The sequence below is a fragment of the Mesoplodon bidens genome, assembly GCF_964165515.1.
Source record: "Mesoplodon bidens genome assembly, chromosome: 1".
NCBI classification, from domain to species: domain Eukaryota; kingdom Metazoa; phylum Chordata; class Mammalia; order Artiodactyla; family Ziphiidae; genus Mesoplodon; species Mesoplodon bidens.
This window is the reverse complement of record NC_138176.1, coordinates 26,164,235-26,185,314: the sequence shown is the minus strand read 5'-3', so window position 1 is coordinate 26,185,314 and position 21,080 is coordinate 26,164,235. Positions and strand designations below refer to the sequence as shown.

Sequence of the window (21,080 nt, the reverse complement as noted above, 5' to 3'; positions counted from 1 at the left end):
TAGTAATGAAAGTGAATTCCTAGACAACTTAATAAATAGATAAGATCTTTATTTGAGACTATTACAAAATAAAAAGCTGGACAACTGTGAGGGACAGTTTAGTGGGAGAGATAGACATTAATTAATCAAAGAATCATAATAAATATAACATTAAAACTGTGATAAGGGTCAAGAAAGAAAGGTGCATGGTGGTATGTACCAGGGAGATCTGGGAAGGCATCCACCAGGAAGTGATAATTGAGCTAGGATCTGAAGCTTTTGTATATGTTTTTTTCCCTATTTTTCAGAAAAACTAAAAGTTTCTCTTTTCAGGGTTTATTCCTAGAAATAAAGTTAAAAGATATACTTGATCACTTACTTCACAATAGTTACCTTAAAAAGGAGAGTATAAAATCTTTCAGTGGTGATGAAATGGATATATAATACTGTCCTGAATAAAAATTCTACACCTGGTAATTTTACAGAAGCAGGGATACTAAAAATGATGATTAAAAAAATGCACATATTTCCACAATGTGTTTTCTTTGTGCTTTCTTAGTTGTATATCATTAAGACTTGTAACTCTTTTTACAAAGAAAATCTTTATGGTTGTTAGCATACTATTGTTTCTGTAACCTAGGTTATTTTATAGCTATTTCTTTATCTTTTATGCTAAATTGAAGAAAAAATACTCAAACTCAATGTCATTTTAGACACATGCTTTTTTATTTGCCTGCAGATCCTCATTGAATTTTGTGCAGGTGGAGCAGTGGATGCTGTGATGCTTGGTAAATGGTTTTTTGTTCTTCATGTTAATATCTTAAATTATACTTTAAAAAAGTCAAATGATTTCAAACATTTATACATATATATTTATCTTATTGTTTAGAGACATTCAGTAAGTTAAGAAATCAGCCTAATTATTTTTATATTCTTGGAAAATTGTAATAAAATTCTAAAATTAAACATTGAGTATAATATGTGAAGAAAGTTTTGTGTATAGTTTTTTAAAAATCAGTTCATTGTGTATGATCTTTGACAGTGATGGTAAAGTTATATAGCCTGCTGATATGCTTTCACTGTACAAAAATGCAGATTTGTTTACTTTTTTCCTTGTAGAGCTTGAGAGACCATTAACTGAGTCCCAAATACAAGTAGTTTGTAAGCAGACTTTAGAGGCATTGAACTACTTACATGATAATAAAATCATCCACAGAGATCTAAAGGCTGGAAACATTCTTTTTACCTTAGATGGAGATATTAAGTTGGGTAAGTTTATTCCTTTATATAAAACATTTGAATTTGTGCTTTGGGATTTCCCCCGTATGTCTGTAACTTAATATTGTTTTGTTATGAGTCAAATATGTGAAACATGGAGAATTATATTCAAATATGTGAAACATGGAGAATTACTCGGTGTTAATTTTTCCCCCCATTTATTTAGGTCTTCTTTAATATCTTTCAACAGTGTTGAATAGTTTTCAGAGTACAGGTCTTTCAATTCCTGTATGCTTTTATTTATTTATTTATTTATTTTAAACATCTTTATTGGAGTATAATTGCTTTACAATGGTGTGTTAGTTTCTGCTTTATAACAAAGTGAATCAGCTATACATAGACATATATCCCCTTATCTCCTCAGTGTTAATTTTTAAGATACTTCCTAGGAGGGAATTCCCTGGAGGTCCAGTGGTGAGGACTCAGCGCTTTCACTGCTGAGGGCCCGGGTTCAATTCCTGGTCAGGGAACTAAGATCCCATACACCATGCAGTGTGGACAAAAAAACAAAACAAAATTTCCTTGGATACATAATTATTCATTAACTCCCAGAATTCCTAAGTATAGGCACCTCATATAAAGACTCTTTAAAAAGTAAGAAAGGATGGATTTTTATTTTTTAAATGGCACACTTTTAAAAGACTGGCTAATTATTTGTATGTAGACTTAATACTTGTAAATATAATACATTTAGAAAATGCCATAGTATGTAAAACCACTAACTTAGTTTTATCTTCATTTCCAAGACTCATATCTAGTGGTTTTCTTTTTCCATGTTTAGTTTTATATTCTATTTTGTAGATATGGTATCTTGGCTAAACTAACAAAGTAACTAACCTTAAGTCTGAAAAAGATGCCTAAAGTAAGTGTAAGGACTAGAATTTTTAATTTTGTTTTTTACACTGAGGGAATAAAGGATAATTTCATAAGGAGTAGATATAGATTTTAGATGGGAATTAATGAATTTCATATATACGCATACAAATAGAAGTAAGTATCCCCAAGATACGAATTAAAAAAAAATCTGGTGATGAAGTCTAAATTTGGGTATTTTGGAAGGATATTAAAAACAAAATATATTCAAAGGCCATGCTGATACCAGTGATCATAGTCATTTCACTTCACTTTGTCATGACATCTAAACAGGTATAATTTGATATACTACTAAATTTTAACCTTTTTATTAAGAAATGGATACAGATACAGAAAACCACACTAACAGTTGTGTAGTTTATTGACTTGTAGCTTTGTACACAATAGCTTTGTAACCACCACCTAGATAAAGAAATAGAATGGGACTTCCCTGGTGGTCCAGTGGTAAAGAATCCACCTTGCAATGCAGGGTACGCGGGTTCAATCCTCCCTGGTCGGGGAACTAAGATCCCACATGCCGCGGGGCAGCTAAGCCCAAGTGCTGCAAACTACAGAGTCCACACTCTCTGGAGCCTGAGAACCATAACTAGAGAGAAAAAACCCACACGCCACAACTAGAGAGAAGCCTGCGAGCCTCAACAAAGAGGCCGCGCGCCGCAGCGAAAGATCCCGCATGCCTCAACGAAAAAAAAGAACTAGAACTATGTCAGGCACCCTAGCAGCTGTTTCATGTGCCCGCTCTCAATCACACTGTCCCTCCCTTCTCCACAGGTAATCTATATCCTGACTTTTATAGTAATCACTTCCTTGTGTTTCTTTATGGCTCTATCACCGAATGTTCATGTCTAGACTTTAGAGTTTAGACTTACCCATATTTAAAACCTGCTTTTTCTTCTAAGTCTCTTTTAATTTATAGGTTGCCCGCCACCGCCCTGCCATTCCTTTTTTCTCTCTACATTTTATCTATGGCATGCATTCTCATGGCATGCTTTCTCAAAGAAAGTTGGTTCTTTGGGGACAAAAAATTTTAGTGTTACCATGGTTGTGACCCTCCAAAGGCCCATAGATATACACAAACAGATATACAGTATATCTGTGGCATTAAAATTTCATGGGGGGGAGGGAGGATTCGGAAAAAATGTCTAAAAAGGCTCCTTAGGAGAGAGATGAAAAACAGGTTGAGAAACACTGATGTATAGGACCTAGGCTGTTGGACCTGTAGAGTTTCTCTCATCTTGCATTTTGCTGACTGTGTACTCCTGATGACTTTAGTAAGTTCCTCTCTGTATTTCCCTCAATTTGCAGATGAATCCAAAAGCCTCATCAGTCTCAAGTTTGACTTTTTTGGCAAGACTATAGGTGGTTTTGTGTTCTTTCATTGGGAGGCATGTAATACCGGCTTTTTGATTTTTTTTTTTTTTTCTTTTTGCGGTATGTGGGCCTCTCACTGCTGTGGCCTCTCCCGTTGCGGAGCACAGGCTCCGGACGCGCAGGCCCAGCGGCCATGGCTCACGGGCCCAGCCGCTCCGCGGCATGTGGGATCCTCCCAGACCGGGGCACGAACCCGCATCCCCTGCATCGGCAGGCGGACTCTCAACCACTGCGCCACCAGGGGGGCCCTTGATTTTTTTTGATGTTAGCAGCTGTTGATGTTTAATGCCTGGATCCGTTCTTTGATTGGAGTGGAAAAATGAATTATATCATTTTGTTTTCATTTATTATTTTTGATAATAATTTTGGTGTAATTATTCATCAGTTATTTCATTATTTTCATTTATCATCATTATAAAATTAGGAATACTTATATAAAAAGACACTTCCCTTCAACTGTTTGGTTATTCAGGAGTATAGTTCATATAGACAGGACAGGAAAAATGCTTGATTCTTTCCTTTTATTTATTTAGCTTTAAAGACAATGAATTGGTTCTCTCTCATCCTTAGTTTGTGGCCAGTATTTTTTTAAATGGCATTATTAATTCATGAATTTAATTTTATTTTATAGGTTTCAAATCTATTACAATTTTTATCCTTATTAAAGCTCACGTTGTACCATCTTGGTCAGTGGGAGTTTCTTCAAGCTGGCTTGTTAATCTTTTTGACATGACTCTACTAATCTTTGGTAGATTCCTTGCTGTCTGTTAGGTTGAGATGTTTCAGGCTCATCTTTTACATTTCCTGCCTCAGACCTGTAACTAGCCATTTCTTCAGGAAGCCCTGAAGAAGAAGTTTTAGTAGGACATGGTATTTCAAGACCACAATCTGAGTGTTAGACATGCTTATAGTTTCTGGATTTGCCTTCATTCTAGGCCTTTCCAAAGGACAGAGCTAGGCTCTCATGAGTTCCTACATATGTCCTATTCAAATTCAGGATAAAGCCTTTTTTTTTTTTTTTCCTTCTCTTAGCCCCTTCTGTATTACATCTGTATCACTTTTCTTCTATCCTGAGAATCTTGCTTCTCAAGAACATTGATGATAGATTTGGAGTATTCTGTAATTACTCATTTTAACCTTCATTTCTATATTCAGCGCTCACCACCGCTCTTGTTCATGTCTCTTTGGTTGTGTTGGTTGTCTGAAGTTCATTCTCTGGTAGATTTCTCTGAAAGGGCTCTCTGAGTTCTTATATAATGGTAACACTTCTACCCTTTATACTTTGAAGGTCAGTTTTGCTGGATAGAAAATCCTTGGTTCACATTTCTTTCCTTGAATATCTAAAACATGTTCCTCTGTTTTCTTCTGACATAAAGTGTTATTGAAAAGTCTGATGAGAATCTGATTTTCTTTCTCGTGTAAGTCATGTGCTCTTTTTGCCTAGATGCCAAAGACTTTTTTTTTTAAGGACTATACTTTGACTGAACTTTTCTAAGTGTTGTTTTTTTGTTTCCCGCTCACCCCCCGCCCCCCAGGAAGGTTTTCTGTAATTATAGATATAAGTATTTGTTCTGTTCCCTTACACTGACTTTCTCCTTTGAGAGACTTTTATTATCTTTTTGTTGGGCTTGACAATCATCAGTAGTTATAACTTTCTCTCAGGTCCTTTTTATCTTTCTTCATTTTTATTCATTGTGGCAAAATATACTTAAAATTCACCGTCCTAACCATGTTTAAGTGCACAGTTCCGTAGCATGCAGCGCATTCACACTGTCGTGCAGCCAACACCACCACCCCTCCCCAGAACCTTTTCATCTTCCTCAACTGAAACTCTGTACACACTAAAACACTTAAGTCCCCATTTCCTCCTTCCCCCAGCCCCTGGCAACCATTCTCCTTTCTGTCTCTGTGAATTTGACTACTCTACGTACCCCATATAAATGGAATCCTGCAATACTTGTCCTTCTGTGACTGGCTTATTTTACTTAGCATAATATCTTTAAGGTTCATCCATGGTGTAGCATGTGTTAATTTTCTTCCTTTTTAAGGCTGAGTAATATTCTGTTATATGTATACACCATATTTTATTTATCAATTCATCCATTGATGGACACTTTGGTTGCTTCCACCTTTTGGCTTTTGTGAATAATGCTGCTATGAACATGGGTGTACAATATCTATTTGAGTCCCCGCTTTCAGTTCTTTTGGGTATATACCCAGAAGTGGAATCGCTGGATCATATGGTAATTCTCTGTTTAATTTTTTGAGGAACTACCATACCATTTTCCACAGTGGTTGCACCAGTTTATGTTTCCACAACAATGCACAAGAGTTCCAGTTGCTCCACCTCCTTGCCAGCATTTGTTATTTTCTGTATTTGTGATGATAACTATCTTAATGGGTGTGAAGTGGTAATGGGTGTGAGTTCGTTGTGTTTATTTGCTCTTGCATTCCTCCTACTTTAGCCTTTGTCTCTAAAATTGTTTTTTATTTCTAATTTTCCCCTGAGTTCTGTCACCTCATTCATGAGTTTTAAAATTCTGACTTCTGTTACTCTTTTTTGTCATCATTTTTTAGTCTTGTAGCTCGTTTTGAAATATAATTTTGATCTTTTTTAGTGCATGTTTTTCTGTAAGTGTACTAAAATCTGATTTGAATACAGGAATATACTTTTGTGTAAAATAATGCATGCCATTAAAAATAAGTATATTTTTGAAGATTTAGGAATGCCAAAATAGTTTTGAGTTGGTTGACATTTAAAGTAGTTGCACTTTGTTTCATTAATTCATAAACACAGAGAACCTTCCAATTCTGTGACACCGTATTAAGTGTACACAGATGCATATAGAACCATACTATCCTCAAGAACCATATATACATTACAATAATCAAATTTTAATGATCTTGTCAGATCACATTGTTACAAATGGAAATAAGTATATAAAATGCTGTTTTAACAGACCAACATATATATGCCATATCATTATAAGTAGAACTGTAAAGCACATAATGGCCTTAGTTTTCCCCTTTGCACAAACATGAAGATGCCTTCTTGTCCCTCCTTAGTTTACCTCCTGCTCATAAGAGTGCTTCAAGAGGTACGAATGTTGACAGTGGACCTTAGTGGTTTAGGCCTGTTTCTCGACCTCCTTTCCCAGTCATGTTCTGAGGGGAAAAAAGTTAAAAAGAATAGACCATCAGTAGGTTCTAGGAACACACTGGAATACGTACTGAGCTGATTCTACCTGAGTAGAAAACCTCTTCTGGCAGGAATTTCATATTGTGATCTCAATCCCGTCCTGTGGAAACATGGCAAGTTATAAGTTGAGGAAGTAGGGGGGTAATAGGGATGGAGAGTCCTGAATACATCTATTTATGTTGCATTTTCTGCAGATATGTCTTCCAAGTATAGTATGTTCTATTGGCAAATTCATTTATTAATTTAATTATAAAACATTAATGAAATATCTAGTGTAACAAAAGACTTCATACATCATATTAAGAAGCTTAAACATCATTCTACAGGCAATAGGTAGCTGCCAAGATGTTTTAAGCAGGAGAACTACATGGTCAAAAAAAGAAAAGAAAGAACTATATAATAGACATAAATAATTAGAATATAGGGCAGGATTTCATGAGTTTTAAGAGTTCTACTGCCAAAGTATCACGAAGGTTAAAATTACACATATGATTAATAACAGTAGCTGACATTTATTGTGTGTATATTCTGTGCCAGGCCTTGGGGCATGAATACTAAATACAGGATTTTTGGTATTCAGTTTTGAGAATTGTGGCATGTCAAATGAAACTTTAAAAGTTAAATGTATATGGCATGAGGTAATTTATGCAACAGTAGCAATTTTATATTGCTATTAATGATTGAACTCTAAGCTGAAAAGGAGTTAACAACCGATAAAGCTATAATGTTGCTGTGCCCTATAATTTAAATTAGAAAGCATCGTTCCTAATTTTTTTCTTAGTGGTATAATTTTATGAGGAAGTTAGCAAGACATATGCTGTCATAAAGGCTGCTTTGGTATAATTTCTGTTTTTCACACTATAGAAAAAATGTCCCTTAATTTAATTGTAACATATAACACTAGTTGGCATTTATTTTGGTGAAGTGGATAGACTGATCTATTTTAAAGTTACTATTTTTTTTTTCAATTCTGGAGTATTTGTGATCTGAAGATGTGTAAGGATGGTGGTATCAAGTGTATTAATGATGGAATCTTTTCTTTGGCAGTTTTTTTTTGGGGGGGTGGGGGTATGGTAGAAAGAGGGTGGTCAAAATTAGGATGATAGGGAAGTTATTTCTCTTTCTATTTTGCTTGCCCTTTAATAACAGTGGCCTTATTAAAGACTTGATATACTTTTCCCTTATGTTCAATATAGTGTTCTTTGCTTAAAAACTATCATTAATACTTTTGTATGATTATTTCAAGCGGATTTTGGAGTATCAGCTAAAAACACAAGGACAATTCAAAGGAGAGATTCCTTTATCGGCACACCCTATTGGTATGTATTCAGTTTTATGGATTTGCAGCGTTAGTTATGTCAACAGTTATTATTACTCATTAATTTTGTCCACATAATCAATTATACTGTCTATCTTTCACGTGGTTTGTGATCACTGCTCTTCAGTTAAACATCTTAATTTTCAGTTCTCTGTCTTCATAGGATGGCTCCTGAGGTAGTCATGTGTGAAACATCTAAGGACAGACCCTATGACTACAAAGCTGATGTTTGGTCCCTGGGTATCACTTTAATAGAAATGGCTGAGATAGAACCACCTCATCATGAATTAAATCCAATGCGAGTGCTGCTAAAAATAGCAAAATCTGAGCCCCCTACATTAGCACAGCCATCAAAATGGTAAAGTATTCCTAAACAATTTTTTTTAAGAAGCAAAACTTGATGCTTTATTCTTCCAACTTTCCAAGGGTATTTAAATTTAGGTACATGGTACAAAGATTGTATGAAGTAGAAAACTGATTTTTGGTGTATTTTCAAGACTTAAGGACCATATAAACTCCTGTAACTAACTTTCCCCATAAATTAAAAAATACCAGTGGTTTGAGTTCTACATGAAAGAGATATTTTCTGTACTATGAGAAAGTGAGGCATAGATGTGATTGATCTGTATTTGTGGAGTTTAATATAATGGAAGAATTTTTGTGATTTTTAGCATACTTATGGATATATGGCTGCATCTCAATGACTTAAACTGTGAATCTATTTACATATATGTAACTTGTATTTATAGATAAATGACTTATGAAATATTTCATAACTAGTTTTCTTATGTTGAATTAATACTATTACATACATAATGGAACTTAACCATAATTTCTCAGAGTTTTGATTTCAATAACAAGAAAAATAGAATGTCATTATTAAAATTTTATTTTGAAGGTCTTCAAATTTTAAGGACTTTCTAAAGAAATGCTTGGAAAAGAACGTGGATTCCAGGTGGACTACATCTCAGCTACTGCAGGTAAGATAAGAGTAGTATGACAATGGCAAACCATATAATTGTTGTAACATCTCTTTAAGAAGAATACAGTTTCAGATTCCTTCAGTGTGCCCTCTTTCCACTTGAGTTTCCCTGTGCAGACTCACTCAAGATTCATTGTAGTAGTTAACATTTGCTTTAGAAACATTTGCTGCTGTTACTAAAGGGCATTTATTTAGCTTTTAAATTTCTCGTATGCTTTTTTGATTCAGTTTAATTGTGTTTTTTTCATTTTGTTTAGTTATTTCCACTTTGTCAGTTACTTACATTTTGTCTCTCCAGTTACTAGAAAACAAGCACCTTGGTGGCAGGGGCCATGAGCTAATTAAATTTTTTTTAATGTCCCTTACAGTGAGGGTAAATGTTCAGTAAATATTGCTAACTTTTAAAAAATGGTGTTAAAGTGATTGGATAATTTTGTTTTATAGCAGGACTTGTTTGTAATATTTGAAATAAAATTTTGTCAATAATAGTACAGGTAGAGAAATAGAATGACAAGTCTTGAGGCAGTTACTGTTAGATTGAGTACAACTCCTCCATTATAGTTTCTTAGGTTGATCTATTTATCTGGGGGGAGAAGCAGGAAAAATTTCCTTTCTCTGTACAACTATTCTTGGAACACACTTTCTCTTATTATTTCACTAGCCCCCCCATTTGAAGGCCTTAATCTGTGACAAACACCAAGTGTTGAGTGTACAGAGGTGAATAAAATATCTTCTTACTCTTAAGAATATTAGAACTATGTCAAAAAACAGATGTTTATAGACACTTATTATTAATTTTTATTGGAGTATAGTTGCTTTACAATGTTGTATTAGTTTCTGCTGTACAACAAGTGAATCAGTTATACGTATACATATATCCACTCTTTTTTAGATTTCCTTCCCATTTAGGTCACCACAGATCATTGAGTAGAGTTCCTGTGCTAAACAGTAGGTTCTCATTAGTTATCTATTTTATGCATAGTAGTGTATATATGTCAATCCCAGTCTCCCAGTTCGTCCTACGCCCCCTTCCCCACCTCAGTAACCATAAGTTTGTTCTCTACATCTGTGACTTTGTTCATCTGTACCATTTTCCTAGATCCCACATATAAGTGGTATTATATGATATTTGTTTTTCTAACTTACTTCACTCTGTATGACAGTCTCTAGCTCCATCCATGACTCTGCAAATGGCACTATTTCATTCCTTTTTATGGCTGAGTAATATTCCATTTTATATATGTACCACATCTTCTTTATCCATTCCTCTGTCAATGGACACTTAGGTTGCTTCCATGTCCTGGCTGTTGTAAATAGTGCTGCAGTGAACATCGGGGAGAATGCATCCTTTCAAATTACGGTTTTCTCCAGATACATGCCTAGGAGTGGGATTGCTGGGTCATATGGTAGCTCTATTTTTAGATTTTCAAGGAACCTGCATACTGTTCTCCCTAGTGGCTGTACCAATTTACAGTCCCACCAACAGTGTATGAGGTAGATACTTTGAACAGAACTTTAAAGCTTTTTGTAATTCTTTTATTGAGGCTTTATACATATTGTTACTTTCTAACAAACATATTGTAAACATATTGTTACTTTATAAAACTAGTAATGTACTTGAAACTTGCTTTAAATTTTAATTTAGATTTTAGGTTATGAAGTTTTCAGACATACAGAAAAGTATATATACCTACTACCCAGATGTAATATGTTATCATTTTTGACATATTTCTTTCAGATTCTTAAAAAAAGGTACAGATACAGTTGCAGGCAGCCCTTACTCCTGCTCAATTCCCTCCCCCTCCTTCTTTTCCCAGATGTAATATCATCTGAAGTTGTTTGTATTTTTCCTACTTATATGTTTATATTTTTGCCACATAACAATGTGTTTTATATATTTGAAATTTACTTCACAAGCATTTCAGTTGTTACTGAGTATGCTCTTTTTAATGATCAAACAGCATCCCTTTGTGACAGTTGATTCCAACAAACCAGTTCGAGAATTGATTGCAGAGGCAAAGGCTGAAGTAACAGAAGAAGTTGAAGATGGCAAAGAGGAGGATGAGGATGAGGAAACAGAAAATTCTCTGGTTAGTATTTAGAAAGGAAATTTCATTTAGGTAATTTTTAGAGTTGAGTTTTGAGGTATGATTGCAGCTGTGTCTAAGAATTAATTGACGGGTAGCATTACAAAAACCTTTAATTTTAGAGGTGAAGATTTGTTAAGTTTGCTCCTTGCTGCCCATTTTTGTCATATTTATTATGTGAAGATTTGTCAATTCTTTAAGTTATTTTTATAATTTCATCAAATTTTACTGAATAAAGATATTAAATCACTATACATATGAATTAAATCATTTTTATATATGGAACGTTGTTTTGGTTACCATCTTGAAATTATGTTTTAACACTAAAACTGTATAAAATCTTTTTTAGCCAATACCTGCAAGTAAGCGTGCCTCCTCTGACCTTAGTATTGCCAGCTCTGAAGAAGATAAGCTTTCACAAAATGCTTGTATTTTGGAATCTGTCTCAGAAAAAACAGAACGTAATACTTCTGAAGATAAATTTAACAGTAAAATTCTTACTGAAAAACCAGCCACCGACAAGCCTGAAAATACTGTGGTAGGCATTAATGAACATGTTAATGATACTCATTTAGAAGCTATGGCTGAACTTCATAATAGAGCAACAGTAATCGAGGAAAATGGGAGAGAGGAGAAGAGACCCAAGCTTGAAAATCTACCTGACACAGAAGACCATGAAACAGTGGACATTAATTCAGTCGATGAAGGAAAAGAAAATAACATAATGATAACTTCAGAAACAAATATTGAACAGAATCTGAAACCTGAGGAAGAAGGGGATCGAGAAAAGCAACAGATATTTGAAAATAAGTTTATAAAATCTGAAGAAATTGAAGACACTACTATTCAGACAATGGACTTAGTTTCTCAAGAGACTGGAGAAAAAGAGGCAGATATTCAGGCAATTGAAAGTGAAGTTGAGTTTACAAAGGAAGACACCCTCGAGAAATTAGGAAGAGATGACAAAACTGAAAAAGATATGATCAGTGATACAAGCAAAGTGATAGGAACAAATGAGGCAGAAGATGTTGCTCAGAAGGCAACTGAAAACAGTGCTGAGGATTCTCAGAGTAATGATGGGAAAGAAGTGGGTGAAGCAGGCCAGAAATTAGTGATCAAGTCCACGGAGGGTCCTGAGGCTGGTGGTACTGAGGAAGTTTCTATTAAAGAAATAGTTGAAACTAATGAGATAGATCAAAAATCTGTAGAAGGTAAAGGTGAGGAAGAGGAACAGTTAATCAGCAGTTCAGAGAACATAGTGGAGACCAATGAGGAGCTCGGGACAAATGAAGCTGAGATTACTGAATCAAGTAGCACTGAAGGGATGGAGGTCAGAAGTGCGGTGACTGATAGTGACCAAAAGGCTTTAGGAAGTGAAACTCAGGATGCTCATGAAGCCACTGCTCAGATGGACACAGAGCAGAAAGATATCCCATGCGAAGTGCCAATTAAAGCAGAACCTCAAGCTCCTGCCACTTCACAGTCCAGTGAACCTCAGCCTGTTCTAATACCCAGTATTAATATCAACCCTGAAGATGCAGAAAATAAAGGAGAAATAGGTGCTTTATCAAAAACTGAAGCCACGTTACCAGAATCTGAGAATCAAAAGGAAAATGATACTGATTCAGGCACTGGTTCCACTGCTGATAATAGCAGCATTGACTTGAATTTATCCATCTCTAGCTTCCTAAGCAAAACTAAAGACAATGGATCAATATCTTTACAAGTAAGTGTACACGGGTCCTTGTTTGGGTTTTTCTTTGTTATTTTGGCAGTTGAGAGTTTATGTGAAACTGACATCTTGAAAACAAAACAACACTAAATCAGTGTGGTATTAACCCTATAAAATTCTTCAGGCCTATGAGGGCAATCAATTAAAAAAAAAAAACTAAAGAGCTTCTGGATGTCATCTTTAAATTTTTTGGTAGTACCTATCTATTTTTGCCAACTTGATAGAAACAGTATAATACAGTTGCTTACTGGAATTTGGGTTTTCCTATTGTACATACCTAGGTATAATTGTAGCAAGAATCAGCAGTATATGAAAGAATTGAGGACTTGAAAGAATGATCTCTTTTTAAGAATGTTTAGGGTATAAACAGCCCTTGTTACCACTGGCACGTGCGGTGACCGCTCTTACCTCCTCAGTCATAGCAATCACTACTGCCGTGAGAATCATCGTGGGAAGAAAGCCAGATACTAAACCTCGAACACTTGGAGCTGTTAAGCACAATTCTCCAATCTGAGTTACTAGGGGGAGCTGTGTAGAAGTATGGAATGGGGCCATAGAATCAGTATTTATAGCAAAAGATCCCATGAAATTCTGATACAGGTGAGACTCTGGATTGACAGGTGGCAGAAAAGCAGAAAGAACTGAAGAAAATTGACCTTAGGGATAGGACTCCAGGGCATGACTGATCAGCCTGCATATCTGCCCCAAATTATTATATGTATTGCCTAGATAGTCTTCAGTTTTCAGGTTGTTTCCCTGCTGAAATTCCGTTAATCTGAAGTTCATTCACTGACTTAATAGTTAGCCTTTCCAAAAAATGCAGATACTTCTGTGAGAATTAAGGTGATATTAGCTGTGGATACTTTAGTAGGAACTGAAGAAATGGAAAATTTGGAAGTTACAGGGAGGTAGATTTACTTTTGGAGCATGCCCACTTTAGGTTTTAGAGGAAGTCTGGATAGGGTGGCCGTAGTCCAGGGCTTAGGGAGAGCAGTGTGAGAATACTGGAAGCCTAAAGAGTACAACAGTAAGAGGCTGAAGAAAGGTGATTAGAAAGTGCCAAAGGTCAACTTAAAAATTCTAATGCATTTTGAATGTAGTATTTTCACAGTCCCCTTTTGCTCCCTCTGCTTTCTAACCTTTTCCACCTATCAAAACTAAGTAATTATCTGTTCTGAATACTTACATGTTTACCAAGATGTATTTGTAGCAGTGTTATACTTCTGTTATCTCTCTTTGCTTTTAAAAAGCATTTGGATAACCAACTGAGGAATAAAGAGTTTGGTCTTGATAAAGAATTTTGGGCAATAGCTAACAGGCAGATCTGGTATTTTGGGAGTGCAGTAAAGGTGCTGTCTTTCTAGTAACTCTAAAATCATTCATCCATCTCCGGCCCTGAGGTGGAAGAGGGCTGGTGATACTATTGTTGTTGATGAAATGGATTTTGAATCCCAGTCCTGGCAGTGTTTAAAAGTTATCTGGGAGGGGCTTCCCTGGTGGCGCAGTGGTTGAGAGTCCACCCGCCGATGCAGGGGACACGCGTTCGGGCCCCAGTCCGGGAAGATCCCACATGCCGCGGAGCGGCGAGGCCCGTGAGCCATGGCCGCTGAGCCTGCGCGTCCGGAGCCTGTGCTCCGCAATGGGAGAGGCCACAACAGTGAGAGGCCCGCATACCGCAAAAAAAAAAAAAAAGTTGTCTGGGAGCCTTTCAAAATGAAATTCTCAGCCACCCTCAGACCTGTTGATTTAGATTCTTTAAGGGATGAGTCCCAGGAATTCCTTTTTAATTGCTTTGTGAGTGTTTCTAAAACAGAAAAGCAGAGGTATCTGCGAACCTACAAGATAAAAAGAGGAAAGAATGATTAACATGTGAAAGTTGCACTAATTACTCTTTTTTGTGAATTGCTTGTTACCACTTGTGCCTAATTATGATGTGGTATAAAAATTTTACATGCACATCATCAAAATGCATAATTTCAGTTGAAAAAAATTTGATTTTATCTGTAAAATCATGTGAAAGTCAGATGAGGTGTGAGATGATATAATTGGCTTCAAAGTTGAGTCTTACTGCTTTCTATTCATAATTTATATGTGTAGTCTTCATAGTCTTCATAGCTGTTTAGTTTCTTGTTTTTGTTTTTTTAAGAAGAAAATGTTTTCTCTCTCTAGTATTCCCCATATAAAGCCTAACTAAAATAAAATCTCACTCAGGAAACAAGAAGACAAAAGAAAACATTGAAGAAAACACGCAAATTTGTTGTTGATGGTGTCGAAGTGAGTGTAACAACATCAAAGATAGTTACAGATAGTGATTCCAAAACTGAAGAATTGAGGTTTCTTAGGTGAGTAGAGAAACAACATGATTTAAACTGGTTTTGTGACTTCTCAAGTCTCTGCAGAGTCTGAAGAAAAGAGAAACAAGAGTAAAGTCTTGGCTAATTTTGGATTCGTGTATTACTTTTCCATTTGAAAATAAATGTTACTTTAAAAGTTTTTTTCTTTTAAAGCATTACTTCAAAGGTGTAACTTTTGCTGTCTTTCTCTATCCTTGCCATTAAATTTTATCAGACGTCAGGAACTTCGGGAATTAAGATTTCTTCAAAAAGAAGAGCAAAGAGCCCAACAGCAGCTCAATGGCAAACTGCAACAACAGCGAGAGCAGATTTTCCGGCGTTTTGAGCAGGAGATGATGGTAAAGTCTTGGAATTTTGTACCCTTTTGTTAATAAAGAAATTTAAGGCTTAGAAAAAAACCCACCACTGGCAGGTTTTAGAACTTGTTCTCTACTAGATTTCTCTGGCTTTGTGATGTATTTCTCGCCTTTATTTCTTTGGTGTTTTAGATGCTTTCTTTTTTCTTCTCTCCTCTTCTCTTCTCTTCTCCTTTTGCCTGACTTACAGTGTGGTGGGTGTTTTCATTTTTCTCTGATTAAATCTGTCATGAAAACCTGGAATCATGAAGCTAGTCGATGGTTTGCAAAGTTCTTCGGTGTGCCTGTTGCTGTATAACTTTTTATTGTTACAGTTTGACCTCTCAGAATTAGAATCCAAGATTTAAACCAGTCTAGAGCAGTTGTCTTCAAACTTGGCTGAGTATTAGAACTTCCTGGGGAATTTTTCAAAATACACTTACTTTTCTAGCTACTACAGTTAAGCTTCCACATCCCTTTTCACAGCTGCTAGAGAAGTTAGTGCTGACTTGTAAAGGGTAATTGTCACCGAGTCTTTAAATTTTTACTTTGTGTCCAAAGTTGGAAAAGGTATTATTAATGTGATATAAAATTTCAGTAACTTATGTTGAACATGTAGCTTAATGTAGGTTAGAAAAAAGATCATTTGAAATGTTATAGGATTCATGGTTGATTATAGTACTTACATTTGTATAATTTTAAGTGGTAAGGATTGTTTTGTGTGAAGGTTGGCATTGCTGATTACATATGTTGGATCATAACTGAGAATTCCTAAGAAAATAATGAACTTTTGTTCTCTTTGAGTATTTTTACAGTACTTATATTCTGTTTTTTCAGAACTTTATAAAAACTGTTTCTCCCCCCCGATATTTTCCAAAATATTTTGCTTTTTAATTTTTTTTAAAAGAAAACACCCTTTACAAATACTTAACTCTACCTGTGTCTAAAATTGCAATGTTACTCAAGTATTATATAAGCAGGAATCTTTTGTTGAGAGAGTAGATTTATAATTCTAAAAGGTTTGTTTCAATGAAATAGGATATTTAAGAATCTTAATGAGGAAGGGTAAATTTGAAAATGACAAGTAATGGTACGTTTTTAAAATAGACTTCAAATGAGACCTTTGATTTATCAAAAATTTTATAGGATAAATATTGAAATTTTTCTTACTTTAGTATTTCATAGCAACTGGATATTCTTCTAGATTGTCTAAAAATTTTGAACATTCTACACTTGTACAATAGAAAAAAGTTTTCCATATTAGAAAAAAACGAAATGCACATCTTTTTGAAAAAATTTTAAAACATATTTTAGTGCATTTGAACTTGTTCAGTATTGCAAAGGGTACGTATTACATCACTCAATTTAAATGCCAGTTATGTGCTCTTAGTAAACATCTTCAGTATAATGAATTAATATGAGCATTAATGTTAAAGTTAAATGACCTTGAGCTACATCATTTTACAGAGCAAGAAACGACAATATGACCAAGAGATTGAGAATCTAGAAAAACAGCAGAAACAGACTATTGAACGTCTAGAACAGGAACACACAAATCGCTTACGAGATGAAGCCAAACGCATTAAAGGTGAACAAGAGAAAGAGTTGTCCAAATTTCAGAATATGTTAAAGAACCGAAAGAAGGAGGTAAGCGTAACTACTGTTTTTAATGTACACTTAAGACTGTCTAAGGAATTAAGATAATACTTGGTAGTTAAATGGCACTCATTCATTTTTTTTTTTGGTCTTCCCAGCATTTATGTAGGGTAGTAGTAAGGTCAGATGTTATCTCATTTTACTGCCAAGAAAACTGGAGCAGAAGAGGTTTTAATGGCCTGTTCAAGTTCACAAACTATTGTTAAATGTCCAACCAACCCTTGAACCAAATCTTCAAATTGAGTGTAATCCATTTTCCTTTCAACCTATCACTCCTCCTTTATTAATGCAACATTTAAGGCCTGACATAGTAATATTTTTTTTTTTTTAGTAATGTTTTTTTTTTCAAGAAAACATACTATGTTCTGTTTGCAGGTGGCAATAATAATTCATCTTAATATTTATTTGTAATATTTAATTCATGCTTAAAAATTTTTTTTTCTCTTGATTAGCTTGATTACCTTTCTTGGACTTTGTATCAAAACAAAAGCTGAGTAAGCTGAAATTTGGAATAATATCTTTAAGTTTATCAAATTGTGAGATACTTTGAAGAATCACAGGTGGAAAGTATCTGTAAAGTCATTTGATTATAATGAATTTTTTCTTTTTTCCTGTAACTGTTCCATATTGTCATAGAATCTATTTGTGGTATTATTTACTATGAAAGATTGTCATTGTTTCAGAAGGAGGATTTACGTATTGTATTAGTGTGTCTTTTTCTTCCCCAATTAAGGTAACACTAAGAGAGCTTTTACATATTAGCAGTTTTGAGAGATAATTTTATAATTTATTCTGTTCCTTTAGTGTACGAGGAGAATTCATCTTTTCATGATATGAAAGACCCCAGGACAATATTATGATCAGTTTTATTAGTTTTGGAACACACTAATATCAACCAAACTAGTGAATACATTTTCACTTTTGTTACATGTCCCAAGTACTCAGAGATTCATTGATTTTAACAATGAAATTATGCAGATAATGGAACATCATTTTGCTGAACTTGAGGATCTGCTTTAAACAGGATAGAATCAAATGTTAATAAATACAGTGCCTTCTATGATTTCTTTAGGTAAAGATGAATGAAATGGTATATAGCCTTTTGATGTGGCTACCATTTCTAAAAATTACTGTTTATTATGTTTTATGTAGAATTGCTCTATATACCATGATGTATGACTTTACTGTATTAACTAAATGTTAATTTTCTTGAAAGCATGAGTAGTTTTTATTAAGAGGTTATTTTTTAATAGCAGGTTAAATTTTAAAAATTTTGTAGGTAAGTATATGATTTAATTATAGATATATAGAAGTTTCTAGTTATTGTTACTGTTTTGGACTAGGAGAGGTTTAGCCAGAGAACATGTTTGAGATAGTGATATGCATATTTTAAATAATTCTATTCTGTATTTTTTTCCTTATCGCTAAACTTCTTGCATTTGGGGAGTCTCTTCTTTTTCATGGTGATTTGGTTTCATGAGAGATTACTGATGGGAAATTTTAAATACACTATGTTAAATCAAAATCAGTCTCTTTCACAGACCATCAATGGCGTGTGGTGATTTGGAATCTGGTTGCTTTTGGTGCTTCTACTTATAAACACGTGATTGTTTTTCGTAGTTGGATTACAGATCTATTGTTAGGTGGAATACATATCTAGGGTTTTGAAATGATTGAAAGAAGGAGCTCTAAAATACACTTCATTTTATAATTACTTTATTTGGTATAATAAATCATAGCATATAAACTTATTTTATGAGGGGTTATATTACTGATTTTAAAGCTGACAATTGATTTTGGCTTAAATTATCAGCAAAGGAGAATGTTTTTCTAATCTAATCCCAAAATCATCAGATGTGTTCATTTTTATCGCACCATATATAAAATACTTTATCATGAAAAAAGAAAACTTAGTGTCCATTTGTCTCTCCTTTGTGTATTCTAATGCTTACTTTCCCTTTTGTTTTTCTTTTGATCTCATTAAGTGGATTTCATTTAGAATTATTTCATTGGTTTTATCAAGCCAATTATGAAATTTTGCAGATTTATAAATGAGTGGCATTTGTTTTCTTTATATCCAATATTTCAAACAGTGTCAGTAGATATGTTTATAATTTTATGATCTTTCAAGGTCAGTTGAGTTTATCACCTTTAGTTCGGCGTTAGCGTTGCAAGTAATGCTTTACTGATTGTCTTTGGATCTAACGAGAGAATGATATGTAGGGATAATTAAGCAACTAATTTTCCTTGTATGGTGTAATGTCCCTTTCTGCACTGAGATTAAGCATGTTCTATCCTTTCATTCTTTTTCACCAAACTAACACCTATGCTAATGCATGTTGAAAGGAGCTTTTTAACAGCTTTATTTGACTTGTAGCTTGTCTGCTCTCATAAATGCTTGCTGTGGAGAAAGTGTTTTTCCCCACCTCCTGCATGCTTATACACTGTAGGTTATAAATGAAGTGGAGAAAGCACCCAAAGAGCTGAGAAAAGAGCTCATGAAACGCAGGAAAGAGGAGCTTGCACAAAGCCAGCATGCTCAGGTAACAGCAGCAGCTTAATGCTACTAAAAACAGAAAGTGGCAATATTCTCACAGCTCAGTAAACCATGGTTGAAAGGGTAAATTCTGTACTTATTATATGATGTTGACGTCTCCTTATACAAAGGTTCCCAGGGCATTCTTTATGTAGTACTAAATTCACACTAATGGTGACATTTAAGTTGCTAACATGAAATTAAGTGAAATGTTTGGAAAGCTGACTCCAGATGAAATAAACGTGTATGTTAATGTATAATCCACTGCATTCTTATTTTAATCATGATAGAAGCTTGTATTTAAGTGGTAATGTCAATGGTTGATAGAAGATTTTTAGGGCAGAAAAATATAGAGGGTGAGTATATAAGCTTTATGCATACAAAAGGAATGCATATTTAAAAGGCCATTGATTCGGGAGCTCCCTTATGGCCTGGTGGTTAGGATTCTGGGCTTTCACTGCTGTGGCTTGGGTTCCTTCCCTGGGTGGGGGAACTGAGATCCTGCAAGCCTGGTATATGGTAATGTTAAATGGTAGATCAAACACTTATTACTGTTAAACTCAACAGTATAAGCAACTTAAAACCAGATTTTAAATATTAAGTATGTTGTTTTTCTTTTTGATTCAGAATCCAGCAGTTACAGAAATAGACAGTTTTTACCTATATAAACCTGATTCTAGGTTATGATAAGGCCAATTGATGGGTGAATTCTCTACAAAATAGATAAACTGGTATTTTCAACAGATTTTTCTAGAAGTATCTCACATGAGTATGAGGTCTTTTATACTTGAGATCATCTTTCTTTTAATTAAGCTTGCACTCAGCTGCGAGGCAAAGAGAGAAATGAGCTCAGTTTGTAGTTACAGATGTTAATGAAAGGAAGAAGAGACATGGATTATTTATTTGTTGCTTTAAATTTATCTTTTTAATGTGGGTTTTATGTAATTTAAAAAGTGGTTCCCAGACTTTTGAATTTTATAGATTCATGAAAAGAAACATAAAAGCAACACAAACCTTTGGGAGGCATGACAAATGGGTTGCCATTAAAAATTTTTTTGTTTTTGTCAAGGAAGGTTATTTGAAACTGCCATTTATTTGTCACCATCATTTCAAAAGAGAGATGATTTTAACACCATGAAAAATAAGGAAACTATCTCAGAATTTAAAATTTTAATAAAACTAGCCTATTTGAATACATTTAGTTGTTTTTTTCTTCCTGTGAGTCAATGAAACATTTTGTCTTGGCCTGGTAGGGAAATTACTACAAGCACACCTCGTTTTATTGCTCTTCACTTTATTGCACTTTTGCAGTATTGTGATTTTTACAAATTGAAGGTTCATGCAGCCCTGCATTGCGCAAGTCTGTCAGCACCATTTTTC

General features: G+C 34.6%; 1 protein-coding gene across 2 annotated transcripts in view; it reads left to right on the top strand.

The window, feature by feature from the left end:
* Nucleotides 1-21,080, top strand: part of SLK (STE20 like kinase) — a 56,471-nt gene that overhangs the window by 19,338 nt on the left and 16,053 nt on the right. Inside the window, exons 3-13 of one of the 2 annotated variants that reach the window (XM_081225033.1) lie at nt 719-767; nt 1,099-1,248; nt 7,947-8,019; nt 8,182-8,376; nt 8,917-8,998; nt 10,962-11,090; nt 11,437-12,813; nt 15,031-15,161; nt 15,388-15,511; nt 16,976-17,155; nt 19,615-19,707. In XM_081225033.1, the coding sequence (XP_081081159.1) occupies nt 719-767; nt 1,099-1,248; nt 7,947-8,019; nt 8,182-8,376; nt 8,917-8,998; nt 10,962-11,090; nt 11,437-12,813; nt 15,031-15,161; nt 15,388-15,511; nt 16,976-17,155; nt 19,615-19,707 (2,583 nt within the window). The remainder of the gene's footprint in view (nt 1-718; nt 768-1,098; nt 1,249-7,946; nt 8,020-8,181; nt 8,377-8,916; nt 8,999-10,961; nt 11,091-11,436; nt 12,814-15,030; nt 15,162-15,387; nt 15,512-16,975; nt 17,156-19,614; nt 19,708-21,080) is intronic. The other variant, XM_081225034.1, reaches the window with a different exon arrangement.